Here is a 20,548-nt window from a genome sequence, read left to right as displayed (position 1 = left end):
GCATTGATGAAACGCGTCCCATTCATTAAAATCGGCCCCAACAGGAACATCCAACTTCCTTGTTATAAGAGCTTTCTATCACTCTACTCTCTGCTGTAATAGGAAACTTCAAAAACGAGCGCCCTAAAAATAATTACAGTATTTGAAGCGTTGGATAACAGGAGGAAGTATGTTGAAAGAGAAATTTCATTAGAGCTTTCACGGGAATTATATTTGTCCATCCTGTGCAAAAGTTTCTGATAATCTATCATGATTTCTTTTCAAAATCTACATCACGGTTATCTATAATATATTCTTATAAGTTAGTGTCATCACATTGTATCAAATGGGTGGTTTTTTAAATATCAATCAAATCCATATCCCTTGGAACCAATTAATTCCTTTTGGCTTATTCTAGCTTAAAACAATTCTCACTTATAACAAGTGAATTATGATATTCATATAATTCAAAAGCATGACTATCAAAATAAACAAATAACGATTGATTCATCTATAATTTTCCATACAACTACATTAAAACAGCACGATAACTACTTAATCACACGATCATCACACCTTCCATGAGAAATGAGATCGCTTCGATTGATGTTCGTTGAAATTGAATGCTTATTTCATCATTCTGTTGAAAACTTCGAGTTTGTGATGAAAAAATTCCAATCTAAATCCTCTAAATAAATTTATCACAGTTCATTCACTTGCATTTAAATTCATATTTTGAGCATTCATAATTGACTCAATTTACATAGACTATGACTTAAACACAATTGAAAGAACTGCGCAATCCATCACTTAATCAATTGAAAAGTAATAAAAATTTGAATCCTGAAAAAAATTATTCACTTCCCTGAATTGAATTAATTATTGTCAACAATATTGAAAAGCTAGCGTGAGACACGATACTTGAATGTGGTCATTGTAGGCAAGTATGCAATACGACGCACAACCTACAACTTTAATCCTATAACGCTATTCACAATTCCCCAAAGTTATCATCAATTTCAACAAGAATAGAACCGTAACTACAACGGTGTACTGCCTTTTACAACTAAACAACTTATAAAAAACGCATAATTTCTGAATTCTACAATTCTGTATTCCACGTTGCGTGCTTTAAAATCAGTTCTTTGCTTTCACAATTCAATCTGATATACACGCCACAAGTATTAATCTTGCTTTTTATCAGTGTGAATTTGCAGTCATGCAATAATTTTCCAGTTGTATCCAGTTTGACATTGCTAAATTCCTCATTTGAATTATGCTGTTACTTTGCCGAAACTTCATTAGCTTGAAAGGGCAGCAAATTCACAGGTACTGGCAAAAAATATTGGGAAAACTCGTGGAATATCCATCAACAAAATTAATTTTTGTTGATTTAGTGTCACAGTACTATTTAATGCACGTTCATTGAACGTCCATCGATTTCCCATTGATATTTCCCTATTCCATATATAAATTCAAATGAACTTGTTTTTTTTTCAATATTTTTTTTTCAATTCATTTTATTCAAAAACTTTATACATTACATAGTAAGTAAAAACAAAGTAAAGGCGTTACATCAGTTTGTAACATTAATATGAAAAACAAGTGAAAAGTAGTTGAAGTTAAAGTTTCATTAACATCTAGGTAATGAGAGACTCAATCAATTCATGAACATTTTAGACTTAATGATAACACGAACAGAATGGAATCGCTAATTAATATAATTTCTCTCAAGATACAGGAAAAATTGTTGTATTTCACACAGAGGTTGCTAATAAATTGTTCTAATATGAAAATCTAAAACGAATATTCAAAAATTTATTCCTATGGACAGAGAAAATATTATGTGGATTGATATTTAAGTCACTCTACAGGACAAGTTTTTGTCTGATCTGGAATTGAGACAACTGATCCCGTTCAAACTCAGTCAAAGCGTTACAGAGCTCAGTTATTTTTATTACTCTGCTTGTCAAGAAGCGCGTACGTATATATTGTCTTCTTCTTCTTCTTTCAATCAGGGATTAGGCTATTGCCTGTTCCGACTCACATTCAGCTTGTAATAAGAATAAAAAAAATTATAATAAATAAAATCTATAAATTAATAACACCAATATAATCTAATCTATAATATCATCATAAGCATCACTACAATCTACTGTTTTTATTTTATAATAAATATAATGATCATTGCCATCTTTTTCGTGGCCTGCCTATGTCTCGTTTGCCTACGGGTTTATACTTGAAAATTCTGTGAGGAAGCCTATCAGCTGACATTCGTTCCACATGCTCTTTCCATTGCTGACGATGAGATGCAACACTCTCATTCAGGCAGAAGATATTCAGCTCTTTCCGTATATCCTCATTCCTGATGTGATCTCTTCTGTCACAGCCCTTAGTTCTGCTAAGAAATCTCATCTCAGCTGCCTGCACTTTACTCTCAAGTGGCTTTGATGTTACCCACGATTCACTACCATAGAGTAGTAGTGGAGCTGCCATTGTCTTATAAAATTTCAGTATCGTGCTTGTGGTATGTAATAGAATTGGACTCAACACGAGCTTTATTCGACATTAAATATGTGTCTTAGTAACAGAGATAACAGATTATAAATATTACAGCTGTTTTATCATCACAATCTTCCCCCCTTAATATCAATCGGCACTCGTGGGGTATGGGGCGAGCTGGCGAAGTGAGACTGTCGATTCTCTGCCGTCGTTGTGGCGAACAAACGCATATTCAGGGTTACTCTCGATTAATTCAACTTTTTCAACTTGCGATTCTTGTTTTGAGTTTTTTGTCATCTTCTTCAACCATACTGGTCCAGGTGTCAATAGCCAGGTTGGTAATGGTTTTCCATTACTTGAGTTTCTTGCATTTAAAAACATCCGCTCATGTGGTGTGCAGTTGGTGCTTGTGCATAATAGGGAACGAATAGAGTTAAGGGCATCGGGGAGAACTTGTTCCCAGTGACTGTTGTTCAAACCTCTCGATTTTAGGGCTAGCATCACACTTTTCCATATAACTCCATTGTACCGTTCGACTTGCCCATTACCGGCTGGATTATAGGGCGATGTTCTGCTGCTGGCAATTCCTTTTGATAGTAGGAAATTTTTCAAAGCTGATGACATAAACGATGTTCCTCTATCGGAATGTATGTAAGACGGTACACCAAAAAGAGAGAATAGTGATGTAAGGTGTTTTATTACTGTATTAGTAGTCATGTCAGGACAGGGGAAGGCAAATGGGAATCTGGAATATTCGTCTATAAGAACTAAAATATACTTGTTCCTTGAACTTGATTGTAGTGGGCCTTTGAAATCCATATTAAGACGTTCAAATGGTCGAGTTGCTTTGATAAGGCGGCCAGTTCCTTTGGCATAGCGTGGTTTCATTTCAGAACATGTAATACATTTGGAACATACTTCTTTTACATCATCTATTGAATATGGTAAGTTCTTTGTTTTGGTCCAATGATGGAGTCGAGTAACTCCTGGATGACACAGGTCCTCATGAATTTTTATCAGTTTCTTTATATCTGTATGGCATCCAACAGTGGCACAGACTCTTGATAGTGTATCTGCTGGTATATTCTCTTTTCCAACTCTATAAATTATATTGAACTTATATTCTGACAATTCAAGGCGCCATCGTTGGATTTTGTCATTCTTAATCTTGCTGGTTTGTTTATTACTAAACATGAATGAAACTGATTTCTGGTCTGTGATAAGTGTAAATTCTCGTCCAAGTAAGTAATGTCGCCATTTCCTGATTGATTCCACAATGGCATAAGCTTCTTTTTCCACTGCAGAGTGCCTAGTTTCAGATGTGGAAAGAGTTCTTGAGAAAAACGTGTCCCAAAATTACACTAGCGCAACATTTGTTCAATACGATCAAAGGAAAATCATTATATTCTTCGTTCTGGAAATATATTTCACTCAAAGCGCACTCAGTTGTTTTAGTGTTGCAAAGATGTTGTCTGATTTTCGATGATTCTAATCCGGAGATGAACGCGTCTCGGATATATTCACTTTTGTTATCGTCAGCCGTGACTGCTTGAAAGTTACATGGTAAACTTAGCCGTTTTAGTTTATTATAGAATTGATCAATTGATTCTCCATGGGTTTGTATTGCTTTAGATAAGCAGTAACGTGCATGTACTACATTTTGAGGTTTTATAAAGCTTTCTTCAAGAGTTGTTATAGCTTCTTCAAATGATATACAATTGCAAATACTTTCAAAAATATTCGGTGACACATAATTGATCAAAACATTCAATTCATCCTTTTTCGGGATTGAACTGTTTTTTAAGAAGTTTAAAAATGTTACCTTCCAATGTCTCCACGTTTTCGGTGCTTCATCTGAATCTTGGTCAATCGATAAAACTGTTGGTTTCAGTATTTTTCCAAGCATTTGGTTTTGCGAATCGTTTTCTCCTTCACTGACTAAATCTTGACGTTTACTCGTTTTTCTTTTCGGACCCATTTATTTTATTTTTAATGTCGAATAAAAGCTTTCTTTCCCAATGTCCTACTGATACTTCCACAAATCATTTGGAACCTTCCTACCTTCTTCTCTACATCCAATTCATCTTTATAACTAATTTCACAACCCAGATATGTGAACTGAGACACCTGCTCCAATACCTTGTTATATATTATATGAATATATATTGTATGATTTAAAAATATTCAACACGAATCAGATTAACTACAATTATTATTCCTGACTAACCTTTGATAATGCTTTTGTTGAATTCTAACTTTGTCCTATGTTAATCACTTTCAATTACTCGAGGTAATTCATAATACGGTAATTGAATGTTCCAAAACATAAACTTAAACTTGTATTTTGGGACATAACAGATATAAACTATTTCAAAAAATGAAGCAACGATAATGACCTGAGGTTTTCCTATAGAAATGTATAGGATAAAGCACTACCTATGGTAGAAGCCCTTACATTAGAAAGAAGCGAACTAGAATTTTATCACAAACCTGTCATTTCATGCGTGTCTAAAGTGTAATGTGCGTTGTTAAATATTGTTATGGGATGAGAAGGTCCAAAAAATGAAATAATCACTTGCTTAAGCCAGAACCAGACAATTTTCCCTCTCTTGGTTCTTGTGTAAAGGCCTATTTATCTTTCTAACATAGTATAAAATATACATCTTTACTCCTAGTTTATTGAAGATATGAGTATTTATAGGTTTATTCCTATTCAATAATGTTCAATAGGAACATTAAGTGTCCCACACTTAGGCAGTTATATGTGATAAAGATTGTTTCGCATTTAAATAAAAATATAAGTAATTTAGAAATAAGGCATACACCATACCAAACACGACCAGCAGTATCAAACATTTTTAATATAAATTTTATTAAGTTAGTGGTGTGTAGACACCAATTCTCTTATTTTTGTAATATATTTTCGAACAAAGTTCCAATTATTTTCATAAATACAAAAATTACTAAAAAACTTCTTAAAGAAATAAATATATGGGTTGAACAGAATATTTTTTATAGACTACCTAAATTCTAATAGTTTCATAATCTCGTTACCAGCTCCATTTTGGTTATGTGTTGAATGAGGTTTCTTTTTTTTTGTCACTGTACTACCTATTGGATTTTTGTTACTTTTAATTTCTTTATTTATATAATTTAATTTCCTGTATGAACTCACAGCCATCGCACAAGTTTACTTTGATGGCTGTGCCAAGTATGTGTAAAAATGTATTTCATCTCATTATTGTATTGTACATTGGCAAAATAAAATATTCTTTCTTTCTTTCTTTCAATGATCAAAAGTTTTCATAGGAAATCTTCAAGATATCAAACAGCGTTCATACAAAATTAATGAAGTTGGCCGTAGCAATGAAGTTGGTTCAGATGCTGCTCCAAACCAGAGGTCCCGAGTTCGATCCCTGGCCGGCCAAGAAAGTTTTCTCGGGCCACTCCCGTGTGTCCTGTTCTATTATCATATTCCTCCAATCACCCATTATCATTAACTATGCACAAGCTAAGAGGACAAAAGTGTTATTAAGTAGTCTACTAGGACACATGTGGTACTAGGACATGTAGGACTCATGAAGACATCACTTCCCGTAGAAATATAGGTAGCTAATTCACGTTATGAAACTTTATTGTCAAAAAATTTGGCCAATACATTCAACTGAATTCTCGATTCTTATTATTATCATAATAATCCTTGCATGTCTTAAGCACAAGTTTTAGAACACTGTGGACACAACTTTCAACATAAGATAGCAATGTGCATACTGAATGAGCCTTACAAATACATATAAATATGATTTCGGTCATCGATCATGGGCAAAATGTCAAACAATATGGAATAAAAACTAGCTGATGCACAATCTCTAGCATTATGATAATCATCATAATCCTTGGATTACTTGAGCACAAGTTTAAGAACTGTGGTCACAACTTTCAACAAAAACAGCAATGCATCATACTGAATGAGCCTTACAAATGCAGATACTTATGATTTCGGTCATCGGTATAATGGGCAATGTCAAACAATGGTAAATAAGAACTAGGTGATGTACAATGAAAGTTGTTTGATGACTGACCTGGCATCCTCGACACGAGCCCTGCGGAAGGAGCGTGGCGGCGTGGTGTTGCGACAGTCACAGTGCATCACGCAGAGCACAACCGACGTGACCAGTGTCACCACAAACGGAATCGCGAAATAGTTAATAATGACCTCGACCTGTTTGTCGCGGTCGTAGCTGGTCATCACAATAGTCCGATTCTGGCGCGAGTAGTAGCACGGGAAGTGGGCGCCCTCCTCGCCGTACAGCGTGTTGAAGTCGGCACAGCGCACCTCGGGCGGGTAGCCGCAGCCCTTGATGTTCACCAGCAGGACAGCTTCGTCCGTGAAGTCATCCGGCGTTGAGGAGTCGGACAGGTTATGTGCGTGGTAGGACACGAATATGTGCGTACACGAGTACATGTCACTGGTGCAGCCTTCGCGACAGCTGCTCCACGTACAGTTGTTAATGCCGCGCCGGTCGTCGCGACGCACCGTGACGCAGGTGACGGGCTGCGGCGTGAAGTCGGCGGCCAGCGTCGAGATGGCCGGATCGACGTAGAGCGGTACCAGGAAGAGCAGGCTGGATCCGGCCGAGACGGCCGTCATCGCGAACAGCGACGTCGCGTAGAACCAGACGCGCTGACGGCAGGTGCGCCGAGCCGGACGCTTCTTCGGACGGGCCAGCTCCAGCAGACGGCGCTTCCTGAGCTCAGCCTGCGGGTCCAGCAGCAGTTCACAGCTGCTTCCCCGCATAGCCTCATCCGAGCACCGTGTAAGCCACACTGCCAACCGACACCCTTCCACCCCCACCAACCTGCGCATGCGCATCTCCATCACCACCCTCACCCCTCACACACCCACCCTAATTGCTGTCACTACTGCCAATATCATCTATTATTCGCTAATTCAATACATAATATTGATTCATTTTTAATAGGCCTTTCGTTTGAACACTGTTTTTTCTCCCTACCCTAAAGACATATCATTGGGTATTAAATTATAACCTGCCCTAATTGCTATAGTCACTATCGGAATAGTCAATGCCAATAATTAACTTTTTTCCGATTCAATAAAACATGATATCGATATCGATTGAACACTGTTTGTTTGCTCTACTTAAATTGTATCATTGTCTATGGAACAAAAACCTTCTCTAATTACAATTAGTGCTCATTGGAAAATATACCAATAATATATTATTCTTGCCGATTCAATAGAACATGATATTGATTGATCTCTGTTTGTTTTCTCTATGAAATAGAGTTGTATCATTCTCTATGAAACTACAATCTCTCCCAAATATGACTGTAAAATTGTCAATGATCTATCACTCTTCCAATTCAATAGAGCATAACACTGTACGAGAGATGTTTGCCGAGGCTTTCGATGGAGCACTGTTTTTTTCTATTCAAAGCGTAATTATTTCAATCCATAATATTGATTATATTATTTTTTAAAAGGCCTCTTAATTGGGCTGTTCTTTTTTCTTTTTCAATTAAAAATATTCAACAAATCACACCTTTCCCAAGTTACTACATCATCAACGTGATAACAATATCGTGATTTATTCCCAGATGTTGACATTTTCCTTAAGTTCATTGAATGATATTGAGTGTTCCTTTAATAAGCTATCAAATAGAACAGAGTTTGCACTTTAACCGTACTACCGTAGTATCATTGACAATACTCACCCTATACTATTATATTTATATTATAAACTTTTTTACTTTCCTTGCCCTACTACCATAGGTAAGGAAAGTATTGCTTTCCAAAAAAAATTAAGGTACCCCAATTTCAAGTTTTCTATACGTTTCAAGGTCCCCTGAGTCCAAAAACATGATTTTTGGGTGTTGGTCTGTGTGTGTGTATGTGTGTGTGTGTGTATGTGTGTATGTGTGTATGTCTGTGAGCACGATAACTCCTTTCCTAATTAACCGATTGACTTGAAATTTTAAACTTAAGGTCCTTATACCATACAGTAAGAAATTCAAAAAAATTCAATTCAAGATGGCGGAAAAAATGGCGGATAATTACTCAAAAACCATGTTTTTCACGATTTTCTCAAAAACGGCTCTAACGATTTTCTTCAAATCCATACCATGGATAGCTATCTATAAGTCCTATAAACTGACATGAGTCTCATTTCTGGGAAAATTGCAAGAGCTTCGTAATATTCTTGAGAAAAATGGCGGATAATTACTAAAAAAACATGTTTTTCACAGTTTTCTCGAAAACGGCTCTAACGATTTTCTTCAAATTTATACCATATATAGCTATTTATAACCCCTATCAACTGACATGAGTCTCATTTCTGGAAAAATTGCAGGAGCTCCGTAATATTGTTGAGAAAAATGGCGGATAATTTCTAAAAAAAACATGTTTTTCACGGTTTTCTCGAAAACGGCTCCAACGATTTCCTTTAAATTTGTACCATGGATAGCTATTCATAAGCCCTATCAACTGACATGAGTCTCATTCCTGGGGAAATTGCAGGAGCTCTGTAATATTCTTGAGAAAAATGGCGGATAGTTACTAAAAAACCATGTTTTTCACGATTTTCTCAAAAATGACTCGACCGATTTATTTCAAATTCATACCCTCTATACTCATTTATCAGCTCTATCATCTGGCATGAGTCTTTTTCCTGGGAAACTAATGGGGTCCACCTCATCCTGATAAATGGACTTTGTAAACTCCCTCTCGTGCATGAGATAGGTAGGTAGAGCAGTTTATAATAAAAATCTGGTGTGGTACACTCACACAACTTTCCTTGCTCATATTTGAAACTACGATCAAACTTCTGTATATGTGTATATATAATTATTGTTTTCAGAGTACTTTTTCCTTAGAGTAAATTGTGAAATACGATTATTTTTTTAGTCGTAATTTTTTTAAAGTCGTCAAAACAGCTGTTCTACAGATGAAATATCTCGACTATGTGTTATTTTTATGAACTGCGCTACCTACCTACCTCATGCACGAGAAAAAGGTTACTAAGTCCATTTCTCAAGGATGGGGTGGACCCCCCATTAGTTTCCCAGAGAGGAGAATCATGCCAGTTGATAGAGCTGATAAAAAGCTATCCATTCAATAAATTTGAAGAAAATCGTTACATCCGTTTTCGAGAAAACCGTGAAAAACATGGTTTTTTAGTGATTATCCGCCATTTTTCTCAAAAATATTACGGAGCTCATGAAATTTTCCCAGAGATGAGACTCATGGCAGTTGATAGGGCTTATAAATAGCTATCCATGGTATAAATTTGAAGAAAATCGTTAGAGCCGTTTTCGAGAAAACCGTGAAAAACATGGTTTTTTAGTGATTATCCGCCATTTTTCTCAAAAATATTACGGAACTCCTGCAATTTTCCCAGAAATGAGACTCATGTCAGTTGATAGGGCTTATAAATAGCTATCCATGGTATAAATTTGAAGAAAATCGTTAGAGCCGTTTTCGAGAAAATCGTGAAATACATGGTTTTTTAGTAATTATCCGCCATTTTTTCCGCCATCTTGAATTGAATTTTATTGAATTTCTTATTGTCGGGTCCTCATGGTATAAGGACCTTAAGTTTAAAATTTCAAGTCAATCGGTTAATTAGGAATGGAGTTATCGTGTTCACAGACATACACACATACACACATACACACATACACACACACACACACACAGACCAACACCCAAAAATCATGTTTTTGGACTCAGGGGACCTTGAAACGTATAGAAAACTTGAAATTGGGGTACCTTAATTTTTTTTGGAAAGCAATACTTTCCTTACCTATGGTAGTAGGGCAAGGAAAGTAAAAAGAACACATAGTCGAGATATTTCATCTGTAGAACAGCTGTTTTGACGACTTTTAAAAAATCATCGAATTCCACAATATTTACACAAAGAAAGAAGTACTCTGAAAACAATTATTATATATGCACATCTACAGTAGTCTGATCGTAGTTTCAATATGTTGCCGCCAATCGTCATTATGTTATTCCCCTAAATTATTCTCGTTTAAGAATGAGGCTTACAGTTCAATGAGCAAGGAAAGTTGTGTGAGTGTACCACACGTCAAAAGTATTGAGTACAGTACTCAGAAAAAAGTAATTATAAAAGAGAAAAAAATCAGAACATACAAAGGAGTTAAAAATATGCTTGCAAAAAAAATGCCTACACGCGCCAACAGTTGAAGCTTTCCTCCAAACTGTACGGAGATGCATCGATCAATTTAGCCTTTATTGCATTCTTAAACCTTTCTGAGCTCTCAATACATTTATTTCAGTAGGAAGAGAGTTATAAGCTCTTAGTCCACTATAATGTGGCCCTTCTCTAAGCTTGCTGTTCTGTGTTGCGGGCACTGAAGATGAACTATTGGGTTTCTAGTATTGTAACTATGATGGATATGACTCTCTCTCAATATCTTCTCGTTTTTCTTTGCCATAGTTGCAATTTCGAGGAAGTACAATGCAGGAACTTTTAGAATTCTAAGTCTTCTGAAAAAGTTTTTACAAGATTCATAAGGCTTCAAGTTGTCGACAATTCTGAGGGCTTTTTTTTTGCTTTTTAAAGACAGAATTAAGATTATTTTTCCACTCCCCCAAAACGTTATGCTGTATTGAATTATCGACATTGAATAACAATGGAAGACATTCAATAGTGTTTTTGTTCAAACTACATTCTTCAGAACTTTCAACGAGAAGCAGACACTTGAGAGTTTGTTCAGAATGTGATCCACCTGATCATTCCACTTGAGACTGTTTCTGATTCTGACTCCCAAAAAGCAAACTTCATCCTGAACAATCTCATCCATCCTTTGGCTGATTGTGCCACTTAACTTACTGGTCTCAGTCAGACTACTAGTTTTTTAATAATTAATTATGGAGATACATTTTATATTTTTTATCATGGTGTCTTGTCTTGTTGGTGAATATCATGAGACATATGCAGTGAAATGTTGCTTCTATATTGTTTATGCCTACTCAATATTTTGTCCATGTAACGTCATAACCCCTACCCTACCAGCATAAAAATATGGAGAATATCTAGCTAAGCACAAATTTGATTCTTATATTATTCGAGTAAAGTAATATAAGTTAGATACCAAAAGAGATATACAAATCATAATATTATACGTGTTCAAAGATCGACAGCATTTTTTCCAGTGGGGATGTCATCTTTCCTTCCAATAAATTTTATTGCACCGGTAAATCATTTCAATAAAACAATGAATCGGTTCAAACACAGCTATAAGTTTATACGGTAGAAAATTTCTATTCCATGTTCGTATTGAATAGTGACATAATGTTACTGGAATAAATCAGCGAAGCCGAATTTATAGTCTAGATGTGATCGGAATTTACGGATGAAGCGAGAGCGAGTGAGAGAAGTGAGGAAGATGAAATGAGAGAGACCACTAAATTCGTGTTCATTGAGGTCCATATTCTGCCATTATTCTCCTATGCCTTGTAAGCAAAAACTCACGTCCCAGCATTTACGTTTCAATACAGATGTACTTTCTCTGAATGATTTCTGACATCCATTCATCTTTCAAAATAGTTTTTCATCATCCATGGTAAATTATTTCAACCATTATAATCTATTTTTTATGAAACCAGAGGTTTCAAATTGGTAGTACACAATATAAAAATTACAAACGCTCTGGAAACTAAAGATCCAGAGGGTTTGTTATTTTTATATTTTTATAAGTACTAATTTCAGGCCTACACTCAATTATAATCATTAATGAAAATGTTTTGTTCTATCTGTTTTGTTAATCAGTGAACTTTTAGAAAACTTTACGGTGAAAAATTTTGAAAAAGTGAAAAATAGGGAAGAGATGAGAAAAGAGAATGGTGATGAAGAACAGTATAACAACAGAGATTGGATAAATTTTTATCGAATATATTATGTTTGATGAAATTTCATGTTACATTATTCCAATTAAAAAACATAGGTCCTAGCTTTTACGTTTCAATACAATTGTACTTTTTCTGAATGATCTCTGACATCCAATCATCTTCCAAAATTTATATAAGATCAAAGAGCCTTTACAATGAAACGCTCTAAAAATAGGAAGACAATAATTTAACGAGAATGTGGAAATGAAAAAGAGGGGGGCAGAAAACATGAAATTTTCAAGAGTGCAATCACAGGATCACAGGTAAGTCAACTTTTTTTTATCTAAGGTATCCATGACATTTTTACTGTTAATAGTATTCATCTCTGGTATTAAACTATCAAATCAATAATATGCAGACGCGTAATGTGCAGAGCTTATTCTTACTCTCTAGATTCATTAGACTTAAGACAATACATAAAGAAAAGCCCTTTTTCCGGCTTAAGTGAACTCACCGCCACCGAAAATCAAAAATCACAACTACCAATTACCTTTACAAAAGGGATGTCTAGGATAATAGCTATCATAGATAACAGGAGGAATTAGACAACTATCCAGGTTGTCCAAACCATAGTGGCTCGCAATTTTCAAAATCTAGTCTATATCTTACAAGAATTGTCTACCTCATTTACATACTGTAACATACGTGAGTGAACTTACTAGATATAGACACTTACAAACGGTAACAGGAGCAAACATATAATACAGAGTCTTTCTCAATGATGGACCTATTTTCAAAACTTGGTATTTATTAAAGTAAACATGCAAAATGGACAACCTTTATACCAATAGAAAGAGAAAGTTTCAAAGTTTTTTCAATACCTTACAATAGTGTTCAATGTGGCCTCCGGCTGCTGCACGGCAAACATCTACGCGGTAGCCAAACTCGTCCCACACGCGAGAAAGCGTATCTGGTGCTATTGAGTGCACGCCAGCAGTGATACGGTTCCGCAGATCGTGCAGCAGCCGGAGGCCACATTCAACACTTGTAAGGTATTAAAAAAAACTTTGAAACTTTCTCTTTTCATTGCTATAAAAATTGTCCATTTTGAATTTTTACTTTAATAAATACCAAGGTTTGAAAATGGGTCCAAAGACCCTGTATATAGAGCCCTCCCTATTTCTAGAGAGATATTTTGGGGAAGCTCTTCAACCAAATAGTGAATTTCCCTGCCAAGCCTATTCCCTTGTATATATAATGTAACGTTCGAAAAAGTAATCCCACTTTCCGAGGTGCATATGGAGTATATCGAGTTTGGATTAGAAGGTGTGATGTGTGGATGTGTGATAGATACACCAGATTGAATTTTGGAAGGTCACATACAGAGTGAGCTACGAAAATTGAATCTGCACCAACAATAAATGGGTCTTTGTTGGCCGTAAAATTAATTTGCGGTAGTTTTCGAATTCGTAATTTACGTTGGGGAATATAATAGCGGGCGGGATGTGTGGCTTGCTGGCCACGTTCGATAACGGCTTAAATTGATAAAGGCTCGTTAACCGGCTGAACATTAATGAACTCGCTCACTATGAGCTGTTTCCATTGTCACATGTATAGTTCAATAAAACTAGTGGTAGGCTGAATTATTGTAGTGAGGTAGCAGTTGTTACGATGAAGCTTCGCTGGAAGGCCCAATTCAAGAAGAAGAGAGCCGAGTTTGAAATGAAATACAAGTGAAATGAAAAAACACAATTTTATTTTTGTCACATCCACGTTTATTATATTTATTAGCCTATACTTTTCAGGCTGAAGATGTGTTGGTTTCAACACGAAATTGCAGTTCTGTATAAAAGTATAATAAACATGGATGTGACAAAAATAGAACTGTTTTTTTGATTTATGTAAAAATTTCACAATATCAATTCTCGTTCAAAAATTTTAACAAGATACTTTATTGTCCGATTGAAAGAAACTTCACCTTTTCAATCCTAAACAGATAATAATCATCTCCTATGAACGTATGGCAAACAACTTTGGGGTTGTACTAACTAGACAGCGATATTTAAATTACAGCGTTTCCAAAAAAAGGTGCTGAGGAACATTGTGGATCCTCTTTGTTATGTCAGAGACGTGACCAGTGGTCTCTTTACAGAGACCTGCAAGTTGATCAGGTAGAGAGAAATGAGGCACAACTCCACCAACACAACCATGGGGTAGACAACACAGCTGCTAGACAACGAATGGTTAATGAGGAGGCTCAGAAGTAAAAAGCCATTTGAATTGGTGTAGTGATTGATTGAAGTGTCTGTGTACAGTGAAAAAGTCGAACATTGGAGTGGGACAGTGAAACCTATATGATTAGTAAAACCACAAGTGGTATACATATTTAAGAATTCAGATAAGAAGGCCTAAGGAGGATTACTCCTATACTAAACTCCCAAATATTCAAGGGCGGAAGAAAGTTACCCATAATTATTCACAAGGCTATATTGTAATTTGTCGTTGAAAATAAATATATTTGTAAAAGTTCACTCTGACTTATCAAGTAATTTTTTCGAATGCAAATTCCACTATAGAATGAATAATATTGTTAAAATACTCCTTGGGTGGACGACTTTGACCCGAGTCAAGAATGACAAAAGCTACAGTGATAATCTAAAATAGCCAGTGAGAAAACCCGCTAATGGGGTCAAGGCTGTAAAGGTGGAGAAGATATCTCAGGAGGAACACTCTCCAACTGAAACTAAGCTAGAATAATGTTCCCGAGAACAAAGATTCCCTTTTAATAGCACCCGTTATATGCTGCACGGTACTACAAAACTGCTCGTTCTATCAAAAATTCAATAGCCGACTCTTCAGTTGTTATTAAATGCATCATTTAGTGGATTAGCTCCCTCAAAATGAGCTAGACAGTGCTGTGTTCTCTATCTGACTTTGGTGCAATCATTGGCTTCGAAAATAATAATTAAAACTTGTAATGGTATTCATACATAGTCAAGAACAGAAAACTGTGAACAATGAAACTTGAACCCGCCTGAAACTTTCAAACTATTCGATCCTGCAACTTTTTCTACTTTCTCAGCCTTTCCACCAAGAACTTTTTCTGTAAATCGAGCGAAATCGTGGAAAAATCTCTGATCCTAATGGAAACTTCTTGAGCCGTAGATTTTAGTTTGAAGATGACTTGCCCTGACAAAATTTATCCCCATGAAAGAAAGTCTTCATCCACACATTGACATTTTTCACTTACAATGTGGGGAATAGAAAGGAGATATTCATAGGAAGTTCGATCATGTGGCGAAAACGTTAAGCGAAACGTATTTCGTGGATTCTGTGCTTGAATTCTGATCATGGTGCGAGCACCGAACTGAACCTACTTTTGTGTCACGTCCCGGGTTTGTATCCCACCTGACAATGTGAGTTCTATAGAAGCGTTTTCTTTCCTATCCTACGTTTTTCTTTTTCAACGAGATGTCAATGCAAAGACGGAACAAGACCAAGTAAATGAATTCACTCTTAACTATATTTCACATTCATGCTTTTGAAATTTGAATGCATGAGTAAGATCTAAGATTTCATTTAGTAACTTTAAAAATCATCCATTACTAAATGGAAACCGATCAGACTCTGAAGAGTCTCTATCTGACTAAAATATCATTGATTTTATGAATTGAGTTATCCATCATCATGATGAGAAACGATCACAAGGCAAAATATTTCAATTATATGTATAATAGAAATAAATTTTGTATGACAACACTCTATCACGATAATTATTATATAACTTCTTCCAACCAATAAAAATAGTTCAGCCTACATGTAGTCGATTATAATCAATTTGAATTCTGAATACAACAAGAAATTAGAGGGTAATGCTATTTATACAGAATCAGACTGTGATACTTATTCATGCCTATGTTTAAATTGAGATGCAAAACAAACGAGACTCAAAAACACTCCAGAAGGAATAATAAAATATCTAATTCTGAAAAGCGTCGTCATCTCTACATCGAGAATATTCCAAGTTATGAAGACTCCCAGTAAACTTATTCGAGCTCATTCCTGATTTAATTCGACTAAATTTATATCAGACGCATCTGTCTACTGACTTGACTACCCCTCTGCTCTGCTCAGCAGCCCCCACCCCTGCGCTGCCATTCCTTTGCTGAAAGCTGAAAGCCGTCGTAATAAAAGCATCTCAAGTCCTCACAGAACTTGCCTTCTCTCAACTTTATTGCTTTCACTTACATTTTCAATTTTCATCTTTCTTATTATGTCAATTATTATCATTCTTGCCAGGCTTTCTCTGGCAAGAAGAGAAATTAATCGAATGAAGTTTGAGCATTTTGTACTTGAATTTTCGCGCATGTCTCATCCAATTTGATGTACCTGTACGTAATTGAATTTAATTATTCTCAGTAGGCTCACTATTGCAATTATAATAATAATCATCTACATAAATTGAATTGTGATGAGAGAGCTACATTATCTTGTCAGGTGTCAATCATGCTGTCATATTAAATGCATTAATATACTACAGCAACTGCCGTTTCAATTCAATTGATTGAGGGTGCCAATCATCATTTTTGATCCTGCAATATATCATACACTACAAACTTTCATGCACAGATACTACATGCTTTTGAATTTGACCAGGGTACACGGTAATGGATATCTGATTATTCACATTAATTGAAAGAATAAGTAAATGGTTTTATTCCTTATTTACAAACAAGTGCATAAAAACCTGGAAATTACCAGACCACTATTTCCAGTAATTGTTTCGATCAGTGTACAAAAAAACAAAAGAACGATTGAACTTATCAAAACATGAAGGTGTCTTCTTAGAATACTTAGATTACATGACTCAGTTTAGTTTCACTCTTGAAGTGCGGGGATTGAACCATAATAATTATAAAATTTGGAAATTAAATACCACAAAATATACATTCGCTACAAAAACACAATCATAGTGCACAAAATTGAATTTAAAATGACTCCCTTAATGCTAATAATAATTTTTTTAATATCCATACCGGTTGATAACTATGAATTGGCAAAAAAGTAGTTAATATTACTATATTTAATCAATATCAATAATCCTTTATTGTCATGAAACACAAAGTGTTGTAACAAACGTCAAAATACAATAAAATTAAAAACAGTCAAAATATTTTTAAAATAATAATAATATAGTCAAACTAATATTTTTGTAAAAAAATTACAACAAAATTGGCAAATAGTAATAAACAGCAGCAATTGATAAATAGCAGGTATTAAAACGGGATCCAACACAACAAAGCTGTTACAGTTAAACAGATTAACACTGAAGCTATTCAAAAAATTCTCCAATAGAATAAAGACATCTTCCTGTAAGTAAGCCTTTTATGTGTGACTTGAATAGTGAGGTACTCAACAGTCTTACTTCAGGGGCAAGCTCATTGAATAACTTAATGGACATGTTTCTCCAATTCCTATGGGTACTTGCATATTGGTGAGAATCAATTCTGAGATTTGACCTTCCTCTGGTTTGATAATTATGTATGTCACCATTTCGACTATATTCATCAAGGTTTTTTTTCATGTACATCAGACAAGTAAAAACATATAAAGATGGGAGAGTCAAGACGCCTAGTTTACGAAGAAGTGGCCTACATGTTGCTAGGGGTGGTGCCTGACAAATTATTCGAATGGCCTTCTTCTTGAGTCTGAAAAGTTTAACAGATGCCGAACAATTTCCCCAGAGCTGAATCCCATAGGCTAAATGGCTATGGATGAGAGCATAAAAGACACTCATTAAAACTTCATGATTAACTATGTGAGTTAATCTACGTAGGACAAACAAACCCTTACTGAGTTTACCAGCTGTATAATCAATGTGCGTTTTCTAATTCAAATTCGTGTTAATACTCAATGATACTACAATAGCAACTAATCTACTAGGTAGTTTATTTCCACCCACTTCTTGTACAAGCTGATAGCAAAGCACTAAAATATAATTAAAGAGGCTTCTACGGCTCAGATTTTTCCTAAAAGAACACAAAACCTTTGAGCTTTTTCAACAGTTTTCCTACCAGATGCGGGTGTCATTCTTGGTTCTGCTCCACTGAGTACATTTTTACACCTGCATCAACTTTCATCATAACACATGAAAACACCTCACCAGATTTTTATACGTGCTGTGATTTACAATATAAATGGAACGGTGGTTGACCTCGCTGGTAGGATCTAGTGGTTGTCCTATCTGATAGAGATATAGTACTATTTATTCTATCTTATACATTCCATGCTATCGGTAAGAACGGTGTCCGCTCGAGGTCAGGTCTACCATCAGACTGTTATGAGCTATAAAATCACTCCCAAGGGATTCGGAACTCACCTAGAACTGTAGACCCACTGTACACTTGAATCTTACCATCCAAATCATTTCCCTAAGCCAGATATAATAAATTGCCAGATAAAATATTCATTATTCACGCCCAAACCAAGAAATCATCTTCAACGTGGGCATCATCTTCAGCAAAGGAAATAATAAGCTTTATTCAGTTATTTGAGTTGATACATAGTTATTATATTTTAATATATCGCAGCCTCCACAGAATTATTAGATCACGATTTTCATGAGCAAAATATGCAGTCCAAAAAGAGCAATTCAATTAGTACTTACAACATTGTATCACATCTGGGAATAGGCATACAAAAATGTAAACGAATAATAAATTATATTCCGAAGAGAAGAGAATAGAATAGAATTGCTCCAACAAGTTACAGCCCGGAAATTGCTATAAAATGACATTTAAAATGTACTTGTATCTCTCTATTTCTCTCCATGTCTATATCTCTCTGTCAGTATTCTGAGTCTCGAAATAGCTTTGCTACTCGTACTTTGGTATTGTCACTTTCCTCATCCTCCTCCTCCTCCTCCTCCTCCTCCTCCTCCTCCTCCTCTTCATCCCCTTATTCCTTCTTCTACCCCTTTTTCTCCTCATTCGCCTGTCCATTAAGCATAGAGTTGACAGTTAACAAAGTCGAAATGCACGTATTTTCATTAGATCAGACATCGTGTTGATTAATCCAGTCTTGTTAACCAGACTTAGATGCATTGTTAGTAATGGTGACAGAAACACAATTCGAATTATCGTTGTTGCTGATTTACCGTTGGAGAGGAAATTAATAATGATGACTGATGATTGTTCACATTACCTGTTTGGAGAAGACAAGCTCAATCAAGCATTCAATTATTTTCGGAGAATATAATATTGATTGAATCTTACGTTATATGGTGTGATTGGATGCGGATTTATTGATTTTAGATCAACTTGCCAATCAGTGATATAAAGTGATTAGCCCTAAGGTTATCCGCATTATCCAATGTCAGAAAAGATAAGTGACGTGTGTTTAGTACTCCAGTTAGTCGGATGACCGTTTGAAGCCAGCTCCGCAAATTGTATTAGTTATGAGCTTTACTCCCTGATGGTTTGAACCTCGTCGAAATCGACGGCCTTCTCACCATCACTATTATCAACATCATCAACCAAACACCCATATACAAGCCTTGCATCTGACTCAGCAAAAAAAAACTTCCACAATTATTTACAACTTCATCAAAATCAAAAGTCTCAACAACAATATAAATATAGATATCTGACTCAGCAAAAAAAAAACTTCCACAATTATTTACAACTTCATCAAAATCAAAAGTCTCAACAACAATATAAATATATAATGTGAAAGTACAATGTGGGTTCAAAGGTATAAAGGAAATACGTAATAATTTTACGTAATTATTCTTAATTTAAAAAAATGTGTAACACTGTCTCAATAGTCACTGTTCTAACAAACTATCAATTGATTTTTTCCTGCTGTGTCTTAATCCGGGGTGTCCATAGGGGAGGGGGGAGGGCTGAAATTCAAATTTTGGGGGGGTCCCAAAAAAGGTCAGCAGTGTTTAGAATGACTACTGACGTCATTTGAGGAGCATCAATTATGCTCCAGTAATCTGCAATTTTATAATAGAATATCCAAAGCCTCCTTCTACTTGAATATTCAGTCACTTGAGATTGGCCAAAAAGGCAATGAAAAACGTTGGCCTGAAATACGTCTTCACGTTCCCCGCTACTGGGCAGAAAAGCCAGCAAATTATCAGATAATTGACTTTTTGTTTGCTGACTGGAATGCTCTAGTAAACTTCCT

The 20,548-nt window shown here is 35.5% G+C and overlaps 1 protein-coding gene across 2 annotated transcripts in view; it reads right to left on the bottom strand.

The window, feature by feature from the left end:
- The window catches only part of LOC111059291 (protein tipE), a 116,897-nt gene extending 109,604 nt beyond the window's left edge, over positions 1-7,293 (bottom strand). For both annotated transcript variants that reach the window (XR_005571836.1, XM_039432873.1), the window contains exon 1: positions 6,564-7,293. Coding sequence is in view for 1 of the 2 variants with exons in the window: in XM_039432873.1 (XP_039288807.1) it covers positions 6,564-7,279 (716 nt within the window). In the remaining variant the exon portion in view is untranslated. The remainder of the gene's footprint in view (positions 1-6,563) is intronic.
- Positions 7,294-20,548: the final 13,255 nt, after the last annotated feature.

This window comes from Nilaparvata lugens, chromosome 7 (genome assembly GCF_014356525.2).
Source record: "Nilaparvata lugens isolate BPH chromosome 7, ASM1435652v1, whole genome shotgun sequence".
Classification (NCBI taxonomy): Eukaryota; Metazoa; Arthropoda; class Insecta; order Hemiptera; family Delphacidae; genus Nilaparvata; species Nilaparvata lugens.
This window is presented reverse-complemented; position numbering and strand designations above follow the sequence as displayed.